The 19,733-nt window shown below is 59.7% G+C and overlaps 1 protein-coding gene across 1 annotated transcript; it reads right to left on the bottom strand.

Moving 5' to 3' along the window:
- Window positions 1–87: 87 nt before the first annotated feature.
- On the bottom strand, window positions 88–15,906 carry IGLON5 (IgLON family member 5). The gene is made up of 8 exons (XM_055145987.1): window positions 15,750–15,906; window positions 8,622–8,700; window positions 6,894–7,126; window positions 5,742–5,861; window positions 4,695–4,829; window positions 4,038–4,158; window positions 3,240–3,394; window positions 88–1,503 (listed from the first exon to the last, which is right to left on the bottom strand). The coding sequence occupies exons 1-8, from the start codon at window positions 15,826–15,828 to the stop codon at window positions 1,415–1,417; spliced, it is 1,011 nt and encodes a 336-aa protein (XP_055001962.1). The 5' UTR covers window positions 15,829–15,906; the 3' UTR covers window positions 88–1,414.
- Window positions 15,907–19,733: the final 3,827 nt, after the last annotated feature.

The following is a 19,733-nucleotide window of genomic DNA, read 5'->3' as shown; positions in this document are numbered from 1 at the left end:
CCCCATGAATCGGAACACACGGCTCCCAGGGCCCCCCACCCTCCCTCCCTGGGACCTTTTCCCCACCCCGCCCCATCCCCCCCGGGCCCTGGGAATGGAAGACAATGTGGGATGGGGCCCACGCCCCCGTCTGAGGTACAGTCACTGCCCCTTGGTCCCTGCCCTGCCTTCTTCCCCCCTAAGCTCTGGGTGGTTTGGGGTGTGGTCTGTAGGGGGTCCCCCGGGAGTAGAAGCACCTGGTATGGGCTCGAGATGTCCATAGAGGGCTGCTTCCTCCTGGACGTGGAGTCCTGAGGGGTGCCAGGAGGGGGTGTTCCTACACTTAGGGTCCCAGAGAGCCCCTTCCTGGCCACATCCCACCTCAGGGGCCCACAGCTGGCCACCTGCCGCAGGACAGAGAGACGCAGGGCCTATTGCTGGTCAGTCGCTGGTGTGTGTCTGTCTGAATGTGTGAGGGTGGTGGGGGTAGCCTTAGGCGTTGGTGGAGCGGCCGGGGAGAGGCGGGCCGCACTCACAGCGGTGGGCCAGCTGCGGGACCCTGGGGCAGCTGGTGGTGCCGCGGGTGGCAGAGGGAGTGGGGTTGGGGCAGGGCAAAGCACTAGACAGGTGACTCTGGTCATAACCCTGCCAGTTGGATGGAAGCACCGATTGGCCCGGGAGGGGCCAGAAAGTTTGGGGATGGGGACATAGGGAAGCACTCAGGCCACTGGCCAGGGATGGGGCCTCTGGCTACAGAGGGTTGCTCGCCCCAGCTGGCGGGCGAGAGCAGGCAGGCCAGATGGATGCCCCCCACCTGCTCCCAGAGGCTCAATGGCAGCTCCAAGGTGAGCACCCCCCCACCCCAGCTGCTCAGGTGATGCCCTTTGGATGGGGGAGGGGGGAGGGAGGTTGCTGCATATATCAGAAAAGCCAGGAGCCTGGAACAACCCTCACTTCACAGTTTCCACCCACAGCCCCCATCCCTACGCCCAGCCAGAGGAGAGAGGCACAGGGTGGGGGTGGTGGATGTGGGGGTGCGGGCGGGATAACCACTGAGCCCCCTTCCCCATCCCACCCACACAGGCGTACAAGCAGGTCAGACACCCGTGCAGGCTCACACTCGCACTCACACACGCCATCCGATTGACAGCCTGAGCTAAGAGAGGGGTGTGGGGTGGCCGGGGGTGGGTCACAGTGGGAAACGTGAAGGGTGGCGGGAATGGCTGTAGAAAGATGCATAAGTTTGCGTTTTCCCTCACAGTGATGGGTTCTCTAAAGATCTTGCTCCCTCCTCTTCCTCCTCTCTCCTTCCTCGTGGCCGAGAGCTCTTCTGCTCCCTGGAGACCCACGGCACTTGCTCCCCCTTATTCTCTCGCTCTCAGCTTCAGGCCCCCCAGCCCTGCGTGGAGGGGGGAGCCGGCTGCACTGGCGCTTCCTACATCCTCCACCACAGCCAGCCCAGGGCGGAGAGGAGGGCCAGGGCCCCTGGGGGCCGCGGGGCTGAGTTTTCCAGGGATCCTGGGCCTGGGGGGAGAGAGACAGAGTCACAAAGGAGCTAGGAAGAAGTGGTGTGTGTCTGTACCTGTCCAGTGCTCAGGGTGAGCCCTCTGTCATGCTCTCACACTGGGACCGTTTGTCGTTCAGCATTCCTGCCAGCATCTCACAGTCAAAACTACACTCGAGTTTTTGATGCACCCACACGCTTCCCCATATCAATGTCACATCCCCATGTCCCCTCAGGTCCAAATCTTAGAAGCACCTTGACAGTGCTTCCCACTTCCCCCCAAAAGGTCTCCTAGAATCAGGCTTTGGTGCCACCCAGACTCCACCAAAAAACAAATAGAAAAGTTGCTCGAGGGGCTGGAGCGATTGCACAGCGGGTAGGACATTTGTCTTGCATGCGGCTGACCTGAGTGCCATTCCCAGCATCCCATATGGTCCCCCAAGCACTGCCAGGAGTAATTCCTGAGTGCAGAGCCAGGAGGAACCCCTGAGCATTGCCGGGTTTGACCCAAAAAGCAAAAAACAAAAACAAAAAAGTTGCTTGACTGACAGCAGCATCTGTCTTCTATCAGCTGAGAATCTCTCTGGGCTCCCTTATTTCGGCCTCACCCTACCCTCAGATAGCTCAGCTTTATGGCTTCACCCTGCACCCCTGCACCAGGGCAAATTCAAATCCTTACCTCCACCCGACTCCTTTGGGGCCTCACCCAGTAGTCCACAGAGGACAGTGGCTCAGCACTGGGGGTAGTGGGTGTTGCTTAGGATCAGGGCTGGCCACAAGCCAGGCAATTGCCTTGTTCTCTAGGCACTCTCTCCCACCTTTCTGGCCTTGTCCCTCCATGTTTACCCTTAAGCCCCACACCATGGTTCTTGTCGAGCTTGACTCCTGCCCAACTGCAGTGCTGTCTTCGGACCATTTCCATCATGTTTTTCTCACAATTCAGATCTCAGTTCTCCAGGAAGCTTCCGCTGATGAGCTTAACTAATGCTTCCATTCCTTATTTCCTTCATAGCCCTTTTCAATATCCAAGCTGATTTCTGTCTTATTTAATATTTGTTCCGTTATTTTATTTATTTATTTATTTTTGCTTTTTTTGGTCACACCCAGTGATGCACAGGGGTCACTCCTGGCTCTGCTTTCAGAAATTACCCCTGGCAGTGCTCAGGGGATCATATGGGATGCTAGAATCGAACCCAGGTCGGCTGCGTGCAAGGCAAACGCCCGACCCGCTGTGCTATCACTACAGCCCGGCTTTATTTATTTTATGTCAACTCGCTTATTGATTTTCTACTACTATTGGCCGGTAAACTCAGCGAGTCCCAAGCCGTTGTGTTGTTTATACACTGCTATATCCCTAGCGTCCAAGCCTCTGTGATCACTTTTTTCTTTTTTCCAAGGAATCTTTATTGGTCATTAGTTTTGCATCTGAATCTCCTTGGCCTTCACTTTGCTAAATTAGGGTCTTTCTGGGCGGTGCAGGTAGGTGACTGCCTGTCCCCCCGCCCCCGCTCCCGTCGTCACCCACGGTCACGCCCACTTTCCTAGGCGGATTTCCGCCGCCTCGCCCACTTTCCCACAACCCTATTTTCTCCCACGGTCCCACTCTCTCTCCCGTGGACCCCGCCACTTTCCCACAGCCCTGCCCGCCCCGCCCCCTCTCGCCCCGCCCCCCGCCTGCGCTCCGTTCCCACGGCCCCGCCCTACTCCCGCTCCGCGCCCCGCGCGTCCCGCCCCACCGGCCGCCGCTCAGACGCACGCAGAAGCCGCATGGAGGCGCTGGACGCTCCGAGCCGGTTGGCGGCGCGACACGTGTAGTTGCCGTAGTGCCGGGCGCTCACGTTGGCGAAGAGAAGCATGGAGCGGGTGCGCTCGGTCTGCACCTTCAGGCCTTCCGCCGTGCCGCCGCTCAGCCTGCCGGGGACTCGGGTCAGGACCCACGTCCCCGCACCCCCTTGGCACACAGCCCTGCCCCCTGCTCTCAGGATCTCGGGGAAGTCCCGCATTACTTTCCTCTGCGCAACCCCCTCGACCCCCAGGTCACTCGCACGGAGGACTCCGGCTCCGGAGAGGCACTGGAGGCTTCTGCGTGAGCCCATTCTAGAGGCTCCTAGGGTCTGCTGGACTCTCAACTAAGGCCCCCCTGCGGACGCCAAAGAACCACAGGTGAAAATCGTGAAAATAAGGGGGCACAGCGGAGACCAGGGGCCCAACCCGGGACAGAGTGCGGGTGCCCAGGAAGGAGTCCCCGGCGGGAAACGAGAAACGGCCTTGGAGCCTCCCGCCTGGTCCTCCACATCTGACACCAGAGCTTCTCCCTGAACAGCCCGAGGAGGCTGGGCTCCTGCGCTCATCATTCGGGGACCCCAACTTTCAGTAAGTCTTCACAGTACCCCGTCACCTAGAAACCAGACTCCCACCCCCATCCCAGTTATGGGGACCGAGGACAGCTTCCAGCTTTCACCGCCCGGCTCCCTAGCTGTCAGAGGGGAAACGGATCGCCGGCAACCGCCCCTTACAGCCCGGTCCCCAAGGCCCGCCTGGGTGCAGTCCTCACAGCCTGTCATCCTTGTACCACTGGAAGTCCGCGGGGGGCACCGCCATGGCCTCGCAGCGCAGGAGGGCGGCTCGGCCCACGGCTGTGCGGGCGCTGGTCACATCCGTGATGGTTGGAGGATCTGGCAGGGGGGGGGGCGGGAGCGGGACAAGAGTCAAAATTGTGGGGCCAGAGGGGTACTAAGGACCTACTCCTACTCCCAGCAGCCCCGGGGATGCCCGCCTCTTAGCTATTGGAGGTCCGCACCGCCCCTGGACCCCGCCCCTCTCCCCCAGCCCCTTCAGCCCCGCCCCCGTCTCGCCAGGCCCTGGAGCCCCTCTTCCCCGCCCCGCTTAGCACTGTCTACCCAGCCCCTGCAAGCCTCCACTCCAGTTCCTGGAGTCCCGCCTCTTCAGGCCCTGGAGCCCCGCCCACTTTCTCGGCCCCTGGAGCCCCGCCTACCTCCTCAGCCCCTGGCACCCCGCCCACAAGACAGTAGTTCCCGAAGCCCCGCCCCCACCAGAAGCCCCTCCCACAAGGCACTGTCGCCCCGCCCCAGTCCCTGAAGGCCCGCCCCGGCCCCGCCCCCAGCCCCTAGAGCAGCGCCCGCCGCCTCCTCCCTCAGACCCGGAACCCAGGGCCCGCTTCCCTCTCGCGTCCAGCGCCCTGGGCGCTCACAGTTCACGGTGACCAGCACGCGGCGGCTGTCAGGCGCCGAATTCACCCCATTGTGAGTCACACACTCATATTCCCCGGCCTGGCCCCGCTGGATGTCAGAAATCTCCAGGATCTCGCCCTCCGAGGTGAAGCCATCTGTGGGGGAGGGGTGGGGAGGGGGCGGGGGCCGGACACAAACACTTAACACGGGACAACACGGGCACAACACGGACACACATCAGCGGGGCAGCCACCGCAGGGCCTGGGGCCTCCTGCTGGGGACGGGGCAGGGACCTGTAAGGAGCCCGTGGGGAAGGATCCTGGGGTCTTAGGGGTGGGATCCCGGGCACCTGGGAACCCAGACTCTGATTCGGGAGGGTCCCCGAGTGGGGGACTCGGAAACATCTAGGAAATTTCGGGCCTGGGATGCAACTTTTGGGGAGTCAGTATCTGGTGGTGGGGATGGTTAGCCGGGGTCTCTGGCGGGTCAGGCCGTTGGGGAGCTCAGATCCAGGAGAGCGGGGCCCAGTGCCGGAGACTGTCCTGGGTCCAGAGAATGGCACGAAAGCTGGCAGGGGTCGGGATGAGGGTGGGGAGGGAGTCTTCAAATGAGGGTCTGGGGATTGAGTCACACAGTTTGGAGATGAAGACAATGGGGCGTGGGGCTTGTCCACGGTCACTCGGTGGTGGTGGTTTTAATGGTGGCAGTGGAGGAGGAGGCAGCGAGGCAGGAGGTGGTGATGGAGATGGTGGGGTGGGGGTGGTTGGGGGCTCATAGCCTGACTGGGGCCATTGAGTGGTGGGGATCTGAGCCCAGGAGAAGGGGGTGAGCCTCGGGGAAGGCACGGGGGTCTTGGGGGCAGGTGGCAAGCCGGGAACTGGGAGGTAGTCGCCTGGCTTGGGGATGATGAGGGGTGATGGGGCTAAGTCTGGGGTCTGCTGGAGATGCTGCAGGATCGGGAGCCAGGAGGGGTTGGGGTCGGGTTCTGATGCTCACTGAGCTATGAGGGTGTCGGAAGGCCCCGGGTGTGGGTGGGGGCAGGGCTTCTGCCAGGTGCAGGGTCTCACCTCGGAGCTGCCTCCAGGCCACAGTGGGGTCCGGCCGCCCCACAGCCAGACAAAGCAAGTTCACGTTGCCCCCCTCATTCACCGTCACAGGCGAGGAAATGTTCACAATGCGGGCGGGAACTGTGGGGGGGGCAGGGAGAGGCTGTGCCTGGGCCCCAGGGGCCCCCCAGACCCAGGGGTCCATGCCCCAGCCCTCCTCTCTTAAACCCCGGGTCCCAGGAGCCAGACCCCAGCCTCGTCCCTCAGACCCAGGGGTCAGACCCCAGCCTCCTCCTTCAGACCCAGAGGTCCATCCCCCAGCCTTCCTCCCTGAGACTCAGGACTCCCGCTGACACTCCCCATGTCAAGGGGGGTGAGGGCCCCCTGCAGTGCTGGGGGGGGGTCCAGGGTGGCCGGTGCAATGCCTGTACTTCAGTCCTCTGCACGCCCCCAGTCCCCTGGGTCTTTCCATGGGAGTTCCTGCCCCCTTTCCTCTGGCTTCCCCCTCACCGCTGGCCTCTGGCCTCTGTCTCCCCCACGCTTTCTCATCTGCCCCGCCCCTTCCTTGTACCCTCCACCTTCATCTGACCCGACTCTCCCGCTACCGGTCTGTTCTGCCCTCATCTATTTTTGGTCATTCGTTCATTAAATTTTAAAATATCGAAGAAATGGTGCTGACTACGGTTGTTCCCGTGTTCGCTTACCCTGTCCTGAGGTTTGACAAAGATGAATCCATTAGCCCCTGGCCCTGCCCGCCCTACCTACCTGCTGGGGAAGAAGGCTGGTCATGGCTTTATTTATTTATTTAGGGTTTATTTATTTATTTTTGGCTTTTGGGGCCACACCTGATGATATTCAGAACTTACCCCCAGCTCTGCACTCAGGAATTCCTCCTGATGGTGCTCGGGGACCACAGGGGACGCCGGGGATCGAACCCGGTTGGCCGTGTGCAAGGCAAATGCCCTCCCTGCTGTATTAGTGCTCCAGACCCTTTATTTTTTTCAGTGGGGGCTGCTTAGGACTGACTCCTAGAGGAACTTGGGGACCCTCTGCAGGCCCGGGAGGGGCCTGGGTCGGCCCCGCATGCAAGGGCAGTATCTTCCCCTCTCTCTCCACAGGCTCAGGGCCAGGTGGCTGGGGGAGCGTCGCAGCCACCGGCACTGCCAGGCTCACCATGGACGATGAGGTAGACCTGAGTGGTGAAGGGCTGGTGGCGGGTCTGGAAGGAGCAGGTGTACAGGCCCTCGTCGCCCAGCCCCACCTGCGTGATGAGGATGGAGAACTCCTCGGGAGTGTTGATGAGCAGGCGCACGCGCGGGTCGCTGGTCCAGCGGTCGTTGCCCGCGTACAGGATGTTGGAGCGGTTCAGCCAGGCCACGCGTGTCACGTGCTCATCAATGAAGCAGCTGTTGGCGATGTGGAGGGAGAGGCTGGGGGCGAGGGGACGCAGGCCCCCTACCTCCTGCTGTCACTGCGGGGCTCCTTAACAGGTGGGAGAACTGAGCTCAGACAGTTGTGAGCCCAGGGACCCAGGGACAGGTACCCAGAGAGAGGGGGACAGAGACCCAGAGGGAGACAGGTACCCAGAGAAAGGGGGACAGAGACCCAGAGGGAGACAGGTACCCTGAGTGTGGTGGGCTGGAGAATGGAAGGGGCGGGCCGCAGAGGGAAGGGGACAGGGACCCAGAGAGAGGGGGACAGAGACTCAGGGAGGGGGACAGAGACCCAGAGAGGGAGACAGAGACCAAAAGAGAGGGGACAGAAACCAGAGAGGATCAGAGACACAGAGAGGGGCACAGAGACCCAGAGAGAGGGGGACAGAGACCCAGAGGGAGACAGGTACCCATAGAGAGGGGGACAGAGACCCAGACAGAGGGAGACAGGTACCCAGAGAGAGGGGGACAGAGACCCAGACAGAGGGAGACAGGTACCCAGAGAGAGGGGGACAGAGACCCAGACAGAGGGAGACAGGTACCCAGAGAGAGGAGGACAGAGACCCAGACAGAGGGAGACAGGTACCCAGAGAGAGGGGGACAGAGACCCAGACAGAGGGAGACAGGTACCCAGAGAGAGGGGGACAGAGACCCAGACAGAGGGAGCGGGACAGAGACCCAGAGGGAGGGGGACAAGAGACCCAGAGGGAGGGGGACAGAGACCCAGAGGGAGACAGGTACCCAGAGAGAGGGGGACAGAGACCCAGAGGGAGACAGGTACCCAGAGAGAGGGGGACAGAGACCCAGAGGGAGACAGGTACCCAGAGAGAGGGGGACAGAGACCCAGAGGGAGACAGGTACCCAGAGAGAGGGGGACAGAGACCCAGAGGGAGACAGGTACCCAGAGAGAGGGGGACAGAGATCCAGACAGAGGGAGCGGGACAGAGACCCAGAGGGAGGGGGACAGAGACCCAGAGGGAGGGGGACAGAGACCCAGAGGGAGACAGGTACCCAGAGAGAGGGGACAGAGACCCAGAGGGAGACAGGTACCCAGAGAGAGGGGGACAGAGATCCAGACAGAGGGAGCGGGACAGAGACCCAGAGGGAGGGGGACAGAGACCCAGAGGGAGGGGGACAGAGACCCAGAGGGAGACAGGTACCCAGAGAGAGGGGGACAGAGACCCAGAGGGAGACAGGTACCCAGAGAGAGGGGGACAGAGACCCAGACAGAGGGAGGGGGACAGAGACCCAGAGGGAGGGGGACAGAGACCCAGAGGGAAGGGGACAGAGACCCAGAGGGGGACAGAGACCCAGAGAGGGGGGCAGAGACTCAGAGCGGGGGCAGGGCCTTGGGTCAGGTGAGGGAGCTGAGCCCTGTGCTTCTCCCTCTGTGGGTTGGGTCACCCAGACCCCCGACAGCGCCAGCCCTGACAGGTGGGGACAGCCTGCCGGAGCCCCTGTGCGGTACCTGAGAGTTGCATTGTCGCCTTCGCACACCGTGTAGTTGTCGGCAGGGGAGCTGAACTCCAGGCTCTGTGACAGCAGCCCTGTGGGAGGGCACAGGCACTGACACACTCCACACAGCTACACACACGCGCGCACATGTACATACACATGAACACACACAAGCACATTCATACACACACACACACACACACACACACACACACACCTTTGCCAGCAGCACGTTCCCGCTGGCACCACACACCATTGATGCTGCTTCTGAGGTGCACCCAGGTGCACCAGGCTTTTCCCAGGGGCAGACTCTGGGAGGAGACACACGCACACACACACACACTCTCACACACAATCACACACAAACACACACTGTGCACACACACCACACACGCACATACAAGCACACACACAAGCACACACATCACACATACTCATACACGTGCACACATTCACACACACACAATCACACCGACCACACACGCGCACTCACACCACATATGCACAAATACACATCAAACACAGTCATTCACACACAAATGCATGCACATGCACATACACACACACATGCACTAAGCTTAGGTGCACACCAATACACGTGCACACCCCCCCACCCTCCACTCCAACAAACACACACCACAGCAGGTCGCTGCATTGTCTGTGCTGCACCAGGCACAGAGACATGTACACAGGGACGGTCTGGGAGACCGTGGGCACACGAGCACATGCACAGAAACAGAAACGTGTGATTTTCACCCGCCAGCACCTTTGAAGTGCACATGCATGCGCCGACCCTGGGCTGATGGAGCAGACCCCCCGTACCGGTGGGCACACACGTTCACGGCCCATGCGCACGGATGGATGGACAGCGCACACACAGATGCGGGCCTGCCCACAGACACATCCATCTCCCGACGGCACTTCAGAAGCTTGGCCCCGCCCTCACCCCACCCCCTCGGCTGGAGCCCGGCCAGCAGAGGGGGCTGGGAGCCTGGCAGAAGGAGCCCGTGACCTTGGCCGGACGCGGGGAGGGAGGGCCAGGCAGGCCCGGCTAGGAGCTGATTCATCTGATGAATGAACCGCTGCCCGCTGCCCACTGCCTCCGGGGTCTCCGCAGCGGACCCATTGGAGGCCACCCAGGCCAGAGACTGCGCTGCGGAGGCAGGGAACAGCTTGTCCTCGGACTCAGTCCAGTGATGCTGCTGCTGTGCACACTCACTCATGCACACATGCACACTCATGCATGCACATGCACACTCACTCATGCATATATACACACACTAAGGGAAACAAATGCATGAACACACTCACATGGGCACAAACTAATGTACACACATGTATGCACACAAACTAATGCACACACTCAAACACTACTGCATACATGCTCATGCATACAGTAATATGCACACATGCACTTGTGGGCACACATACAGGCACACATACATGTTCATGAACACATACATGCACATGTCACACAAACTCACTCACACACAGACACACATACATATGCTCACACAGACACTCATGCTCACACACACATGCTCACACAGACACAGATACACATGCTCACACTCAGATGCATGCTGACAGACACACACATACATATGCTCACACTTGCAGACAGACATATGCTCACTCACACAGACACAAGCACACACATGGTTACACACAGACATACTCATGCACACACTACATGCACACATACTCAGATATACACTCACACATACACATACACACTCACACGTACACACATTCACATGTCTCCAGGCTTAGGAATGATGTGCAGAGCCGGACCCAGCCAGGCAGGAAACAGGCCCACATTCGCCCCTGCCTGATGGGCCTGCTCAGAGGGACACATGCACACACAAATACACACATGCATACGTACATGCAAATGTTCACACATGCACAGACACACATGCATATATGAACACAACCACATGCACACATAGACACACATGTACGCGTGCACAGCCCAGGACCCTTGTCTTTTCATGTGTGATCACAGCGGGGACACCCAAGCCAGGCAGTCCCTGTCCAGTGGGTCAGCCCCCACCCCAGCCATACCCCCCCCACTGTCACACTGACCAGGCCCCCTCAGCCGGATCCCCTGTCACACTGACCGGGCCCTGACCTCCAGCTGGATTCCCCATCACCCTGACCGGGCACCCCCCAAGCCGTATCCCCTGTCACACTGGGCACCAACCCCCCCCCCCGCCAAGTCGAATCCCTCGTCACACTGACCGGGCACCTCCTACACAGCGGCTGCACCAGGGCAGGCATGAGTCCACAGGGTACATCACACCAGTCTGATCCCACATGCTGACACAACCACCGACTCGCTACCCGCACCCTTCTGGGAACCATGAAGGCTGCAGCTGTGTCAGAGGGGACAGCCCCTCAGATGGCAGGACCAGTGGGACAAGACTGGGCATCCCACAGTCCAGAAGAGGACACACATGAACACACGGGCAGACATGGACATATACGGAAACACAAAGACACCAAACATACACACACACAGACACACATGGATACACACAGAGATACTCATGGACACACAGAGGTACACACACATGGACACACACAGATGTAAATGCACATGGACACAGACACAGACACATACTAGAGATATGCACAGATACACAGAACACATGGACACACAGAGATACACAGGACACATGCAGAGGTACACACACCCAAGGGCATACAGACACACACACACACTGGGAAACACACACACACACACACACCCATACATAGACAATCTTTTTTTTTTTCTTTTTGGGTCACACCCAGCGATGCTCAGAGGTTACTCCTGGCTTTGCACTCAGGAATTACTCCTGGCAGTGCTTGGGATGCCGGGGATCGAACCCGGGTTGGCTGCGTGCAAGGCAAACGCCCTACCCACTGTGCTATCGCTCCGGCCCCCATACATAGACAATCTTTCACTAGGACACAGACACACTTTCCCAGGATACACACGGAGACACACTCGTGCACACAGGATGCGCCATACTCTTGGTCACATGCGTCTCGAATGCCGTGACACTGGGCGAGGTGACTGGCTTTTGTGGGGGTCACCCCTGGGGTCACAGGGTGGTCCAACAGCTGCACCCCCATGAAGCCCCCCACCTCCAAGACCCATGGCCCAGGAGGGACCCAGCCCTGGGCGAAGGGCGCTGTCCAAGGTGCTCCATGTTCTGACCCGGACTTACCCAGGGACGCACACTGGGGAATGGGGTGAGGGGTGGCCCCCGTGTCCTGGCAGACCCTCCCCACCGGGCCCTGCTCCTGGGCCCCTGGAATCAGGCTCTGAGGAGAGCTGTGGGTCAGCCAGCGGCCTCAGCAAAGGGGCCTGGATCTGGTCCTCCCCTGCTGGCTCCATGGCAACCGCAGCACCCAGCGCCAGCTCAGCGGGCGAGGGTCTAAGGTGAAAGCTGCAGGGCCTCTGACACTGACTTGGGGCTCCCTGTCTTGTCACGCTTGGCGCCTGCTCCCCCAATGCCCGGACCACACCCTGCAGCGCTCAGACTGGGTCTGTCTCCTCCATCAGACTGGACATTTCTGGAGGGAACAGCCCCAGTCAGCATGCTCCAGGTCTGTTCCCCGCCTCTCCCAACCCGGGGCCTGGCCCTGTGAAATACGTGAGTGTTTGTAAAAGGATGATGCTGGGCTGACACCTGAACTCCTATTCATTCTTCAAGACCCATGCTCAAATGCCCTCTTCTTTGAGAGAGCCTCCCTGACTGCTCCGGGCAGAGATTCCTCATCTCAACCTCTCCTCAGAGCATGCTGTGCCCAGCTGGCACAGGTACTGGCATAGACTCAGACAGGACAGCCTGCCTCCCACCCCCAACCAGCCCAGGAGTTTCCAGGGGGCCTGTTGTAGCTATGTCCCCTAGAGCTAAGCCTGGTGCAGAACGGGGAGGTGCTGAGGCGAAGGGTGGTCTCTGGGGAAGGGAGCCCGAGCTGGTGATGATGGCCGGCCCTTCCTTCCTTCCTTCCTTCCTTCCTTCCTTCCTTCCTTCCTTCCTTCCTTCCTTCCTTCCTTCCTTCCTTCCTTCCTTCCTTCCTTCCTTCCTTTCCTTCCTTCCTTCCTTCCTTCCTTCCTTCCTTCCTTCCTTCCTTCCTTCCTTTCTTCCTTGCTTCCTCCTGTCTTCCTCCCTCCCTCCCTCTCTTCCTTCCTTCCTTCTCTCCTTCCTCCTTTCCTCCCTTCCCTCCTTCCTCCCCTCCTTCCTTGCTTCCTCCTGTCTTCCTCCCTCCCTCCCTCCCTCCCTCTCTTCCTTCCTTCTCTCCTTCCTTCCTCCTTTCCTCCCTTCCCTCCTTCCTCCCCTCCTTCCTCCTGTCTTCCTCCCTCCCTCCCTCCCTCCCTTTCTCCCTCCCTCTCTTCCTTCCTTCCTTCTTTTCTTCCTTCCTCCTTTCCTCCCTTCCTTCCTTCCTTCCTCCCTCCCTTCCTTCCTTCCTTCCTTCCTTCCTTCCTTCCTTCCTTTCTGTCTCCCTCCCTCCCTCCCTCCCTCCCTCCCTCCCTCCCTCCCTCCCTCCCTCCCTTCCTTCCTTCCTTCCTTCCTTCCTTCCTTCCTTCCTTCCTTCCTTCCTTCCTTCCTTCCCTTCTTCCATTGTGCTCAGGCTTACTCCTGGCTCTTTGCTCAAGGATCATCTGGCAGAACTTGGGTGAACATATGAGGTGCTGGGGATAGAACCTGGGTCAGCCATGTGCAAGGCAAACACCCAACTCTATGTACTATTTTTCCTTCCCTTCCTTCCTTCCTCCTTCCCTTCCTCCCTCCCTCCCTCCTTCCTTCCTTCCTTCTTTCCTTCCTTCCTTCCTTCCTTCCTTCCTTCCTTCCTTCCTTCCTTCCTTCCTTCCTTCCTTCCTTCCTTCCTTCCCTCTCCTGGCAGTGCTCAGGGCTTCCTCTGCCTCTGTGCTCAGGGATTACTCCTGGCAGGGCTCAGGGGTCCCTCTGTGGTACTGGGGATCAAAGCTGTGTTGGCAAGGCAAGCACCCTCCCCACAGTGCTCTCTTTGGCCCCTTCCCCTTTATTGATGGGCGCCCCCAGCTACCCCAGTGGTCAGAGCCTTTGACCCCTAGGGAAGGTGGCAAGTGGAAGCAGTTCCCTCTGCGGTGGCTGGGGTGGGGTCCAGTGGGTGCGTGTCCTGGCGGGCTCACCCACATGAGCAGCCCACTGGCGCCAGGCACCCTCTTTATAAAGGAAAGTCTGTCGTGCCCCTGGCTGGGAGCGGGGCTCCACAGAGGCACTGGGGGTGGGTGGGTCTCTGTGCCCCCTCCCTGCTCTGGGGCAGTGGCCCAGGCAGAGGACAGAGGCAGCCCCGTCTGGGATCTCAGTTGGCACAGAACCCCCCCTCCACTCCCCCCGTCACCAGGACCTAGTTTCCCTGAGTGAAGGGGGTGATGAGATGCCCCTGGCCCTTGCCGTGGGGGTCCAGGGGGAGGGGGAAAGAGGACACCCAAGTGATGGGGACAGAGGCATGGCTACCTCGGCACCTGCATGCTGGGGGGATGGTGATACCAGGGGCTCAGCGGTCACTGGAGCGTTGAACTGGGGCTCTGCCCCTCCAGACTATTGGCCTGCCAGCCTGCCGGGTGAATGGGAGGGCGGGGAAGGTTGCTGTGAAAGAACTGCTCAGAGATGCTAATCCAGGGGCTGGAGCAATAGCACAGCGGGAAGGGCGTTTGCCTTGCACTGGCCGACCCAGGTTCTATCCCTGGCATCCCCGAGGGTCCCTGGAGCACCGTCAGGAGTAATTCCTGAGGGCAGAGCCAGGATTGACCCCTGAGCATTGCTGGGTGTGACCCCAAAACTCAAAGGAAAAAAAGGAATGCTGATCTTCCGGGCGCTTGCTCTCAAGAAAGATATTTGGGTCCGGGACACAGGATGGGGGCTCAGGCTCTGCCTGCTGTGCGGTGGGTCTTGGTTGGATCACGGGCACAGCATGTTTTCCCAAGCACCACCAGGGGGCACCCATGAGCTCAGAGCCAGGAATAGCACCTGGCTACCACCAAGTGTGGCCCTCCGGCCGGTCACTATCCCATTATTAAGGACAGTAGGTTTAGAGGACAGTGGGGGCCAAGATGAGGGTCTCCCAAGGACATGGCAGCATGCATGGGTCCCTTCAGTAATTTGGAGAATTTCTTTTTTTGGAGGGGGGAGGGGCCACACCCAGACATGTCCAGGGCTTACTCCAGGCAGGACTCGGGAGTTTTTTGGTGCCCGGTGGAACCCGGGTCAGCTGTCTGTGAGGCCCTCCAGCCCCTCTTGCCTGTTGAGACCCCCAGGAGCTACCTCCTGGCCCAGGATTTACATACACTAGTGATTTGGGGAGGCGGGTCCCCGAAGAGCAGAAGTGAGAAACAGGATGTGATTTCCGGGGGGCCAGGGTGGCAGGTGGGGGGCTCTGAGATGGGATGTGTGTGACAATGAGGAGACCTGGGTCGGGGTGACAGCAGGGACCAGCCCCACCCTCTGAGTCAGGGGGCGCAGCCATGGCCAGCGGGAGGGACAGACCAAGACCTGAAGGCCAGAGAGGTGGTGACCCACCTCTGCACCAGGCCAGGTGCCCCTACCCCTCTGCTGTCCCAGAACTGCGGCCACCTCAGAGCAGCCGGCTGTCCTGGGGATGTCCCTGACTATGACCTGGCGGGGCCCCTGGGAACCCTCCAGGAGCACCGCATTAACCCCGTTGGGCCTCAGCCTCTGCTCCCCCTCCCTCCTGGGTGCTTTCCCAGGCCTCAGCCCCAGGCCTGCGCTGCACTATGAGGTTCACCCACACTTCCTCCATGCAGACCACCCGGGTGACCCCTGAGCCCGCGCCCGCCAACCAGCTGCACTTCACCCTATGACCCGAGCTGACCCTTTCTGCCCCACTGCCCCCTCCTCTTCCTCCGACCCCCGGGAACCCACACAGTCGGCCAGAGCAGCGTGCAGCACCCCAACTTCCCGTGCATGCCCAGTTCCACTTAGCTGCACCCCCAAACATCCACACGTCCTCCCGGCCCGAAGCAGCCCTGGGGGCGGGGGGGCTCCCGGCGCCCTCCCCCGCCGGGGGCCCGGGAGCGGCGCAGACCCCCGCGGCCGCCCCCGCCCGCCCGCCCGCGCCCCCCGACCCCGCGCTGCGGTACCTCGGCTGATGACGGCCAGGCCGGCCAGGGCGGCGGCCGCGAGGAGCCGGAGCCGGGCCCCGGGCGCAGGGGGGGGCATCGCGGCGGCGGGCGGGAGGGGCGGGGGCCGTCCGGGCCGGCTCGCGGGGAGAGGGGCGGGGGAGGGGACCCCGCCTGCGGCTGCACCGGCCCGGGGGGCGGCGGGGGCGGGGGGAGGGGGCCGGGGGGGCGCGACGAGGCGGCCGGAGCTGCTGCAGACCCGGGGAGGGGGCTGCGCTGACGGGCAGGCCGGCCGGCCAATCAGGGCGCGCGGGCGGCGGGGGGCGGGGCCGGGGGCTGCTCGCTGCGGGGACCGGCCTTTGTTACTGCGGCCGCCCCAGCCCCTCCGCCCCGGGCTCCGCCGCGACCCCCGGGACCCCTCGTCCGGACGCTCTCCGGGGGACCCACCTCCTTCCAGCTCCTGCTCCCGATCGCATCCTCCCTCACACCCCAGGAGCCCAGGCCCCCAGCCCCTCCTCCCCAGACCCAGCAACCCAGACCCCAGCCTCCTCCGTCTGACAGGCGCAGGACTCCAGACCCCCAGCCCCTCCTCCCTCAGACCCAGGACCCCAGACTCCTCATGCCCCGCTACCGCAAACCCAGGAACCCAGATCCCAACTTCCCTTCCCCAGGCCCAGGAGCCTTAACCTCAGCCTCCTCCCTCAGACCCAGTGGGCCATGTCCCTCTTCCTGCGGGACAGAGTTAAGCTTCTTCATTTTCTTTATGAAAAACACCAGCTTTGGGGGTGAAACGTCCTTCTTTCCTCCACCCAGCCCTCATGCCAGGGTAGTATGGAAACGGGATGGCGGGTCTGGGGGGTGGGAAGGGTCGGTGAGAGGCCGGGGCTGCAGGGCCCAGCCATAGCACAGCGGGGCGGGCTCTTGTCTTGCACTTGGCTAACCCAGACTCCATCCCTGCCACCCGGTATGGTCCCCCTGAGGCTGCCAGGAGCGATCTCTGAGCACAAGAGCTAGGAGTAAGTCCTGAGCACTCCCTGGTGGTCCCCCAACCACCCAAATCAGGATTTGGCTCCCTTTTCCTTTTGGGGAGGCCCACACTCAGCGGTGCCTGGGGGTTTCCTCTGGATCAGTGCTCAGAGGTGGCTCTGGCGGGACTCCGGGGACCACGATCTGATGGGGTTTGATCCTAGGTTAGCTGCCTGCAAGGCAAGTGCCCTCCCGCTGTACTATCTCTACAGCCCCTATGATTCTTTTTTCCTTTTTTTGGGTCATACCCGGCGATGCCCAGGGGTTACTCCTGGCTCTGCACTCAGGAATTAACTCCTGTCAGTGCTGAGGGAACCATATGGGATGCTGGGAATTGAACCTGGGTCGGCCACGTGCAGGACAAACGCCCTACCCGCTGTGCTATTGCTTCAGCCCCTATAATTCTCTTCTTAAAAATTAAAAATATTTTCATCCCAGGCATGGTGGTTCATAACGCTGCTGCTGAGAGGGTCTCATATATAGTGCTCCTACTGGTGCTCCCACCCATGCACCCCTATCCCCCAGCCATTTAAAAAAATTATTTATTTTCAGTTTTGGACCACACCTGATGGTGCTCAGGGTTTACTTCTGGCTTTGCACTGGGGGATCATCCCTAGCGGGCTCACGTGAAAGGCAAGTGCCCCACCCTGCCCAGCACGTCCCTAGGCAAAATCTGGCAAAAAAAAACCCTCATTCATATCTGCTTTCTGGAGTAAGGACCGTCCAGATTTAGGAAACGGGACTGGAGCGCCCTCTGCTGTCGATGGTTCAACAGTGTGGGTCTCTGGGTTCGCAGGTTTCTCTGATCCCATTTTATGCAGGGACACCGTCCAGGTGTGTGTGTTGTGTGTGTGTGTGTGTGTGTGTGTGTGTGTGTGTGTGTGTGTGTATTGCAGGGGGCTGAATCCAGGGCTTTTATGCGTAAGGCCAGGGCACTACCCCTGAGCTAGATCTCTGTGCTAGGTTATCTCCTTCAAGGCTTGTAGCTTATGAATGTGCCTTAAAAATTTCTTTTTATTTTGGAGCCCCACCTGGTGGTGCCCAGGGCTTACTCCTGGTTTTGTGCTCAGGTCCTGGTGGGACCATATATGGTTCCAGGGATAGGCAAAATGAGTGCCCTACCTCCAACCCCCTCTTTTAATTAAAAAAAAAAAAAAGCTCTCTAGAATTATTATTTGGGGGAGTGGCAGTATGCTTTCAGTGCCAGGAATTGAACTTGGGGCCATGCGCATGTCAGGCGTTCTTTCCAGCACTCTGAGCAGCATCCCCCAGACGCCCTGCTCCTGGCTGGCTTTTATCATTAGCTCCACTTCGCTGATGAGCAGAGACACAGACAAGTAAAGAAAAATGCTCTGACTCATAGATGGGTCTGAAGATACCTGCCACATGTGTGTCTATCAGTGAGCGTGGAGACAGCCCAGAGCCAGAAGCCCAATGAGCCCCCAGTGAAGACACAAGTTCGTTCTTTTCATTTTGGCTTTTGGGGTCACACACAGTGATGCTCAGGGTTACTCCTGGCTCTACACTCAGGAATTACTCCTGGTGGTGCTGGACCATATGGGATGCCGGGGATCGAACCTGGGTCGGCCAGTGCAAGGCAAACGCCCTCCCTGCTGTGCTATCACTACAGCCCTAGACAGTTCGTTTTGAAAATGGGCATGGTGCTGTATGAGCACTTGGCGAGAGAGGTTCAGCGATAGTCAGATAAAAAGTTTCTGGGTCTTCAAGAAAGTCAAATCCAAATCACCAAGAGACATTCCTCCCCTCCCTCACTGGCATGGGAAACAGCAAAAGGGATGGGGGGGAAAGAGAGAGCACATTTGGCCAAGCACCATTTTTGCATGCAGGAACGCCCAGTTCTGCCTCCCAAACCATGTCATCAACGAGCACTGCTGGGAGCAACCACCTTTGCTCAGAGCCCAGAGTAGCCCCTGAGGACCGCCAGGTGTGGCCCACAGAACAGAACAATTAAGATCGGATGGATGGACCACAGCAAGTGTGGGTGAGGACCCGGCCCCTCCAGAACTCAGCCAGTCCTTCAGGGAGACTCATCCACCCGTGCCCTGTGGCCTGGCTGCTTCAGCCATGAGAAAAGAACATATATGTTCCACCTCCAATACTCTGCAGGAGAGGGCCCGAGTGGTAGGACAACAGGGAGGGCGCTCACCTTGCATGAACCCAGCCCAGGTGTGATCTCTGACATTCCATGTGGGCCCCTACGCCCACCATATGGGATCCCTGAGCACTGAGCCAGGAGCAAGCCCTGAGCATCGCTGGGGGCGGCCCAAACCCAAATCAACCAAACAAAAAAACGCCTTGTACAGGAAACTTCACTGCACTTGGAAGCGTAAGAACTAGTACTGGAGATAGAGAGATGCCCAGTGACAGAGGAGGGTAAGTGAATTATGGCAGATTCATTCATACCATGACACAATTGGCAATGAAATGGAATGAGGTATTGCTAGGTACTAAAAAGTGGATACTCCGCGCTGCCCGGGGATGGATCTTTCCTCTCCACCCTGTTTTTCTGCATGGAAAATGGTGGTGGCAGCAATATCCACGTGGCAGGAGCCACGTTCTAAGACTCCTAACCCAGAGGTATACGGTTTTAACACTTTGGGGCTCCTAGGGAATCATGGGAAGTGGGTGTTACCAGCACGCCCTTGGCCCAGATAAATCCGGAGCTGCTGAAAGCAAAACAGACCCTCTGCTCCTAAAGACTTTGATTCCAGAGGCCTTCTAACCCATTTTGGCATCCAGAGCAGCTTCTTACAGCAATGCACTGGGACTGTGAGCCGGGCTGTGCAATTTCTGGCAGAATTTTCCCTGGACTTTATACAGAAATCCAAAACTTAACATCTCTTAATTGTCAGCAATGTGAAACGGTTCCTTTTTAGCAGGTCTGACTTTGGGGGGAAACTCCAAACAGTAACTGAGTTTTTTGTTGAAATAGTGAAGGTAATCAAAGTAGCAGCCATT

This window comes from Sorex araneus, chromosome 8, assembly GCF_027595985.1.
Source record: "Sorex araneus isolate mSorAra2 chromosome 8, mSorAra2.pri, whole genome shotgun sequence".
NCBI classification, from domain to species: Eukaryota; Metazoa; Chordata; class Mammalia; order Eulipotyphla; family Soricidae; genus Sorex; species Sorex araneus.
Note: the sequence above shows the minus strand (reverse complement) of the source record. Positions and strands in the feature narration are given on the sequence as shown.

Excerpts from the sequence above, each read along its gene's own strand:
- IGLON5 (XM_055145987.1), bottom strand. The coding sequence starts at position 15,828 with ATGCCCCCCCCTGCGCCCGGGGCCCGGCTCCGGCTCCTCGCGGCCGCC. Across the intron at positions 8,701-15,749 it reads CCTGGCCGTCATCAGCCGAG|GGCTGCTGTCACAGAGCCTG; the intron begins GTACCGCAGCGC and ends GCCCTCCCACAG. Across the intron at positions 1,504-3,239 it reads CGCCTCCATGCGGCTTCTGC|GCCCAGGATCCCTGGAAAAC; the intron begins GTGCGTCTGAGC and ends CTCTCCCCCCAG.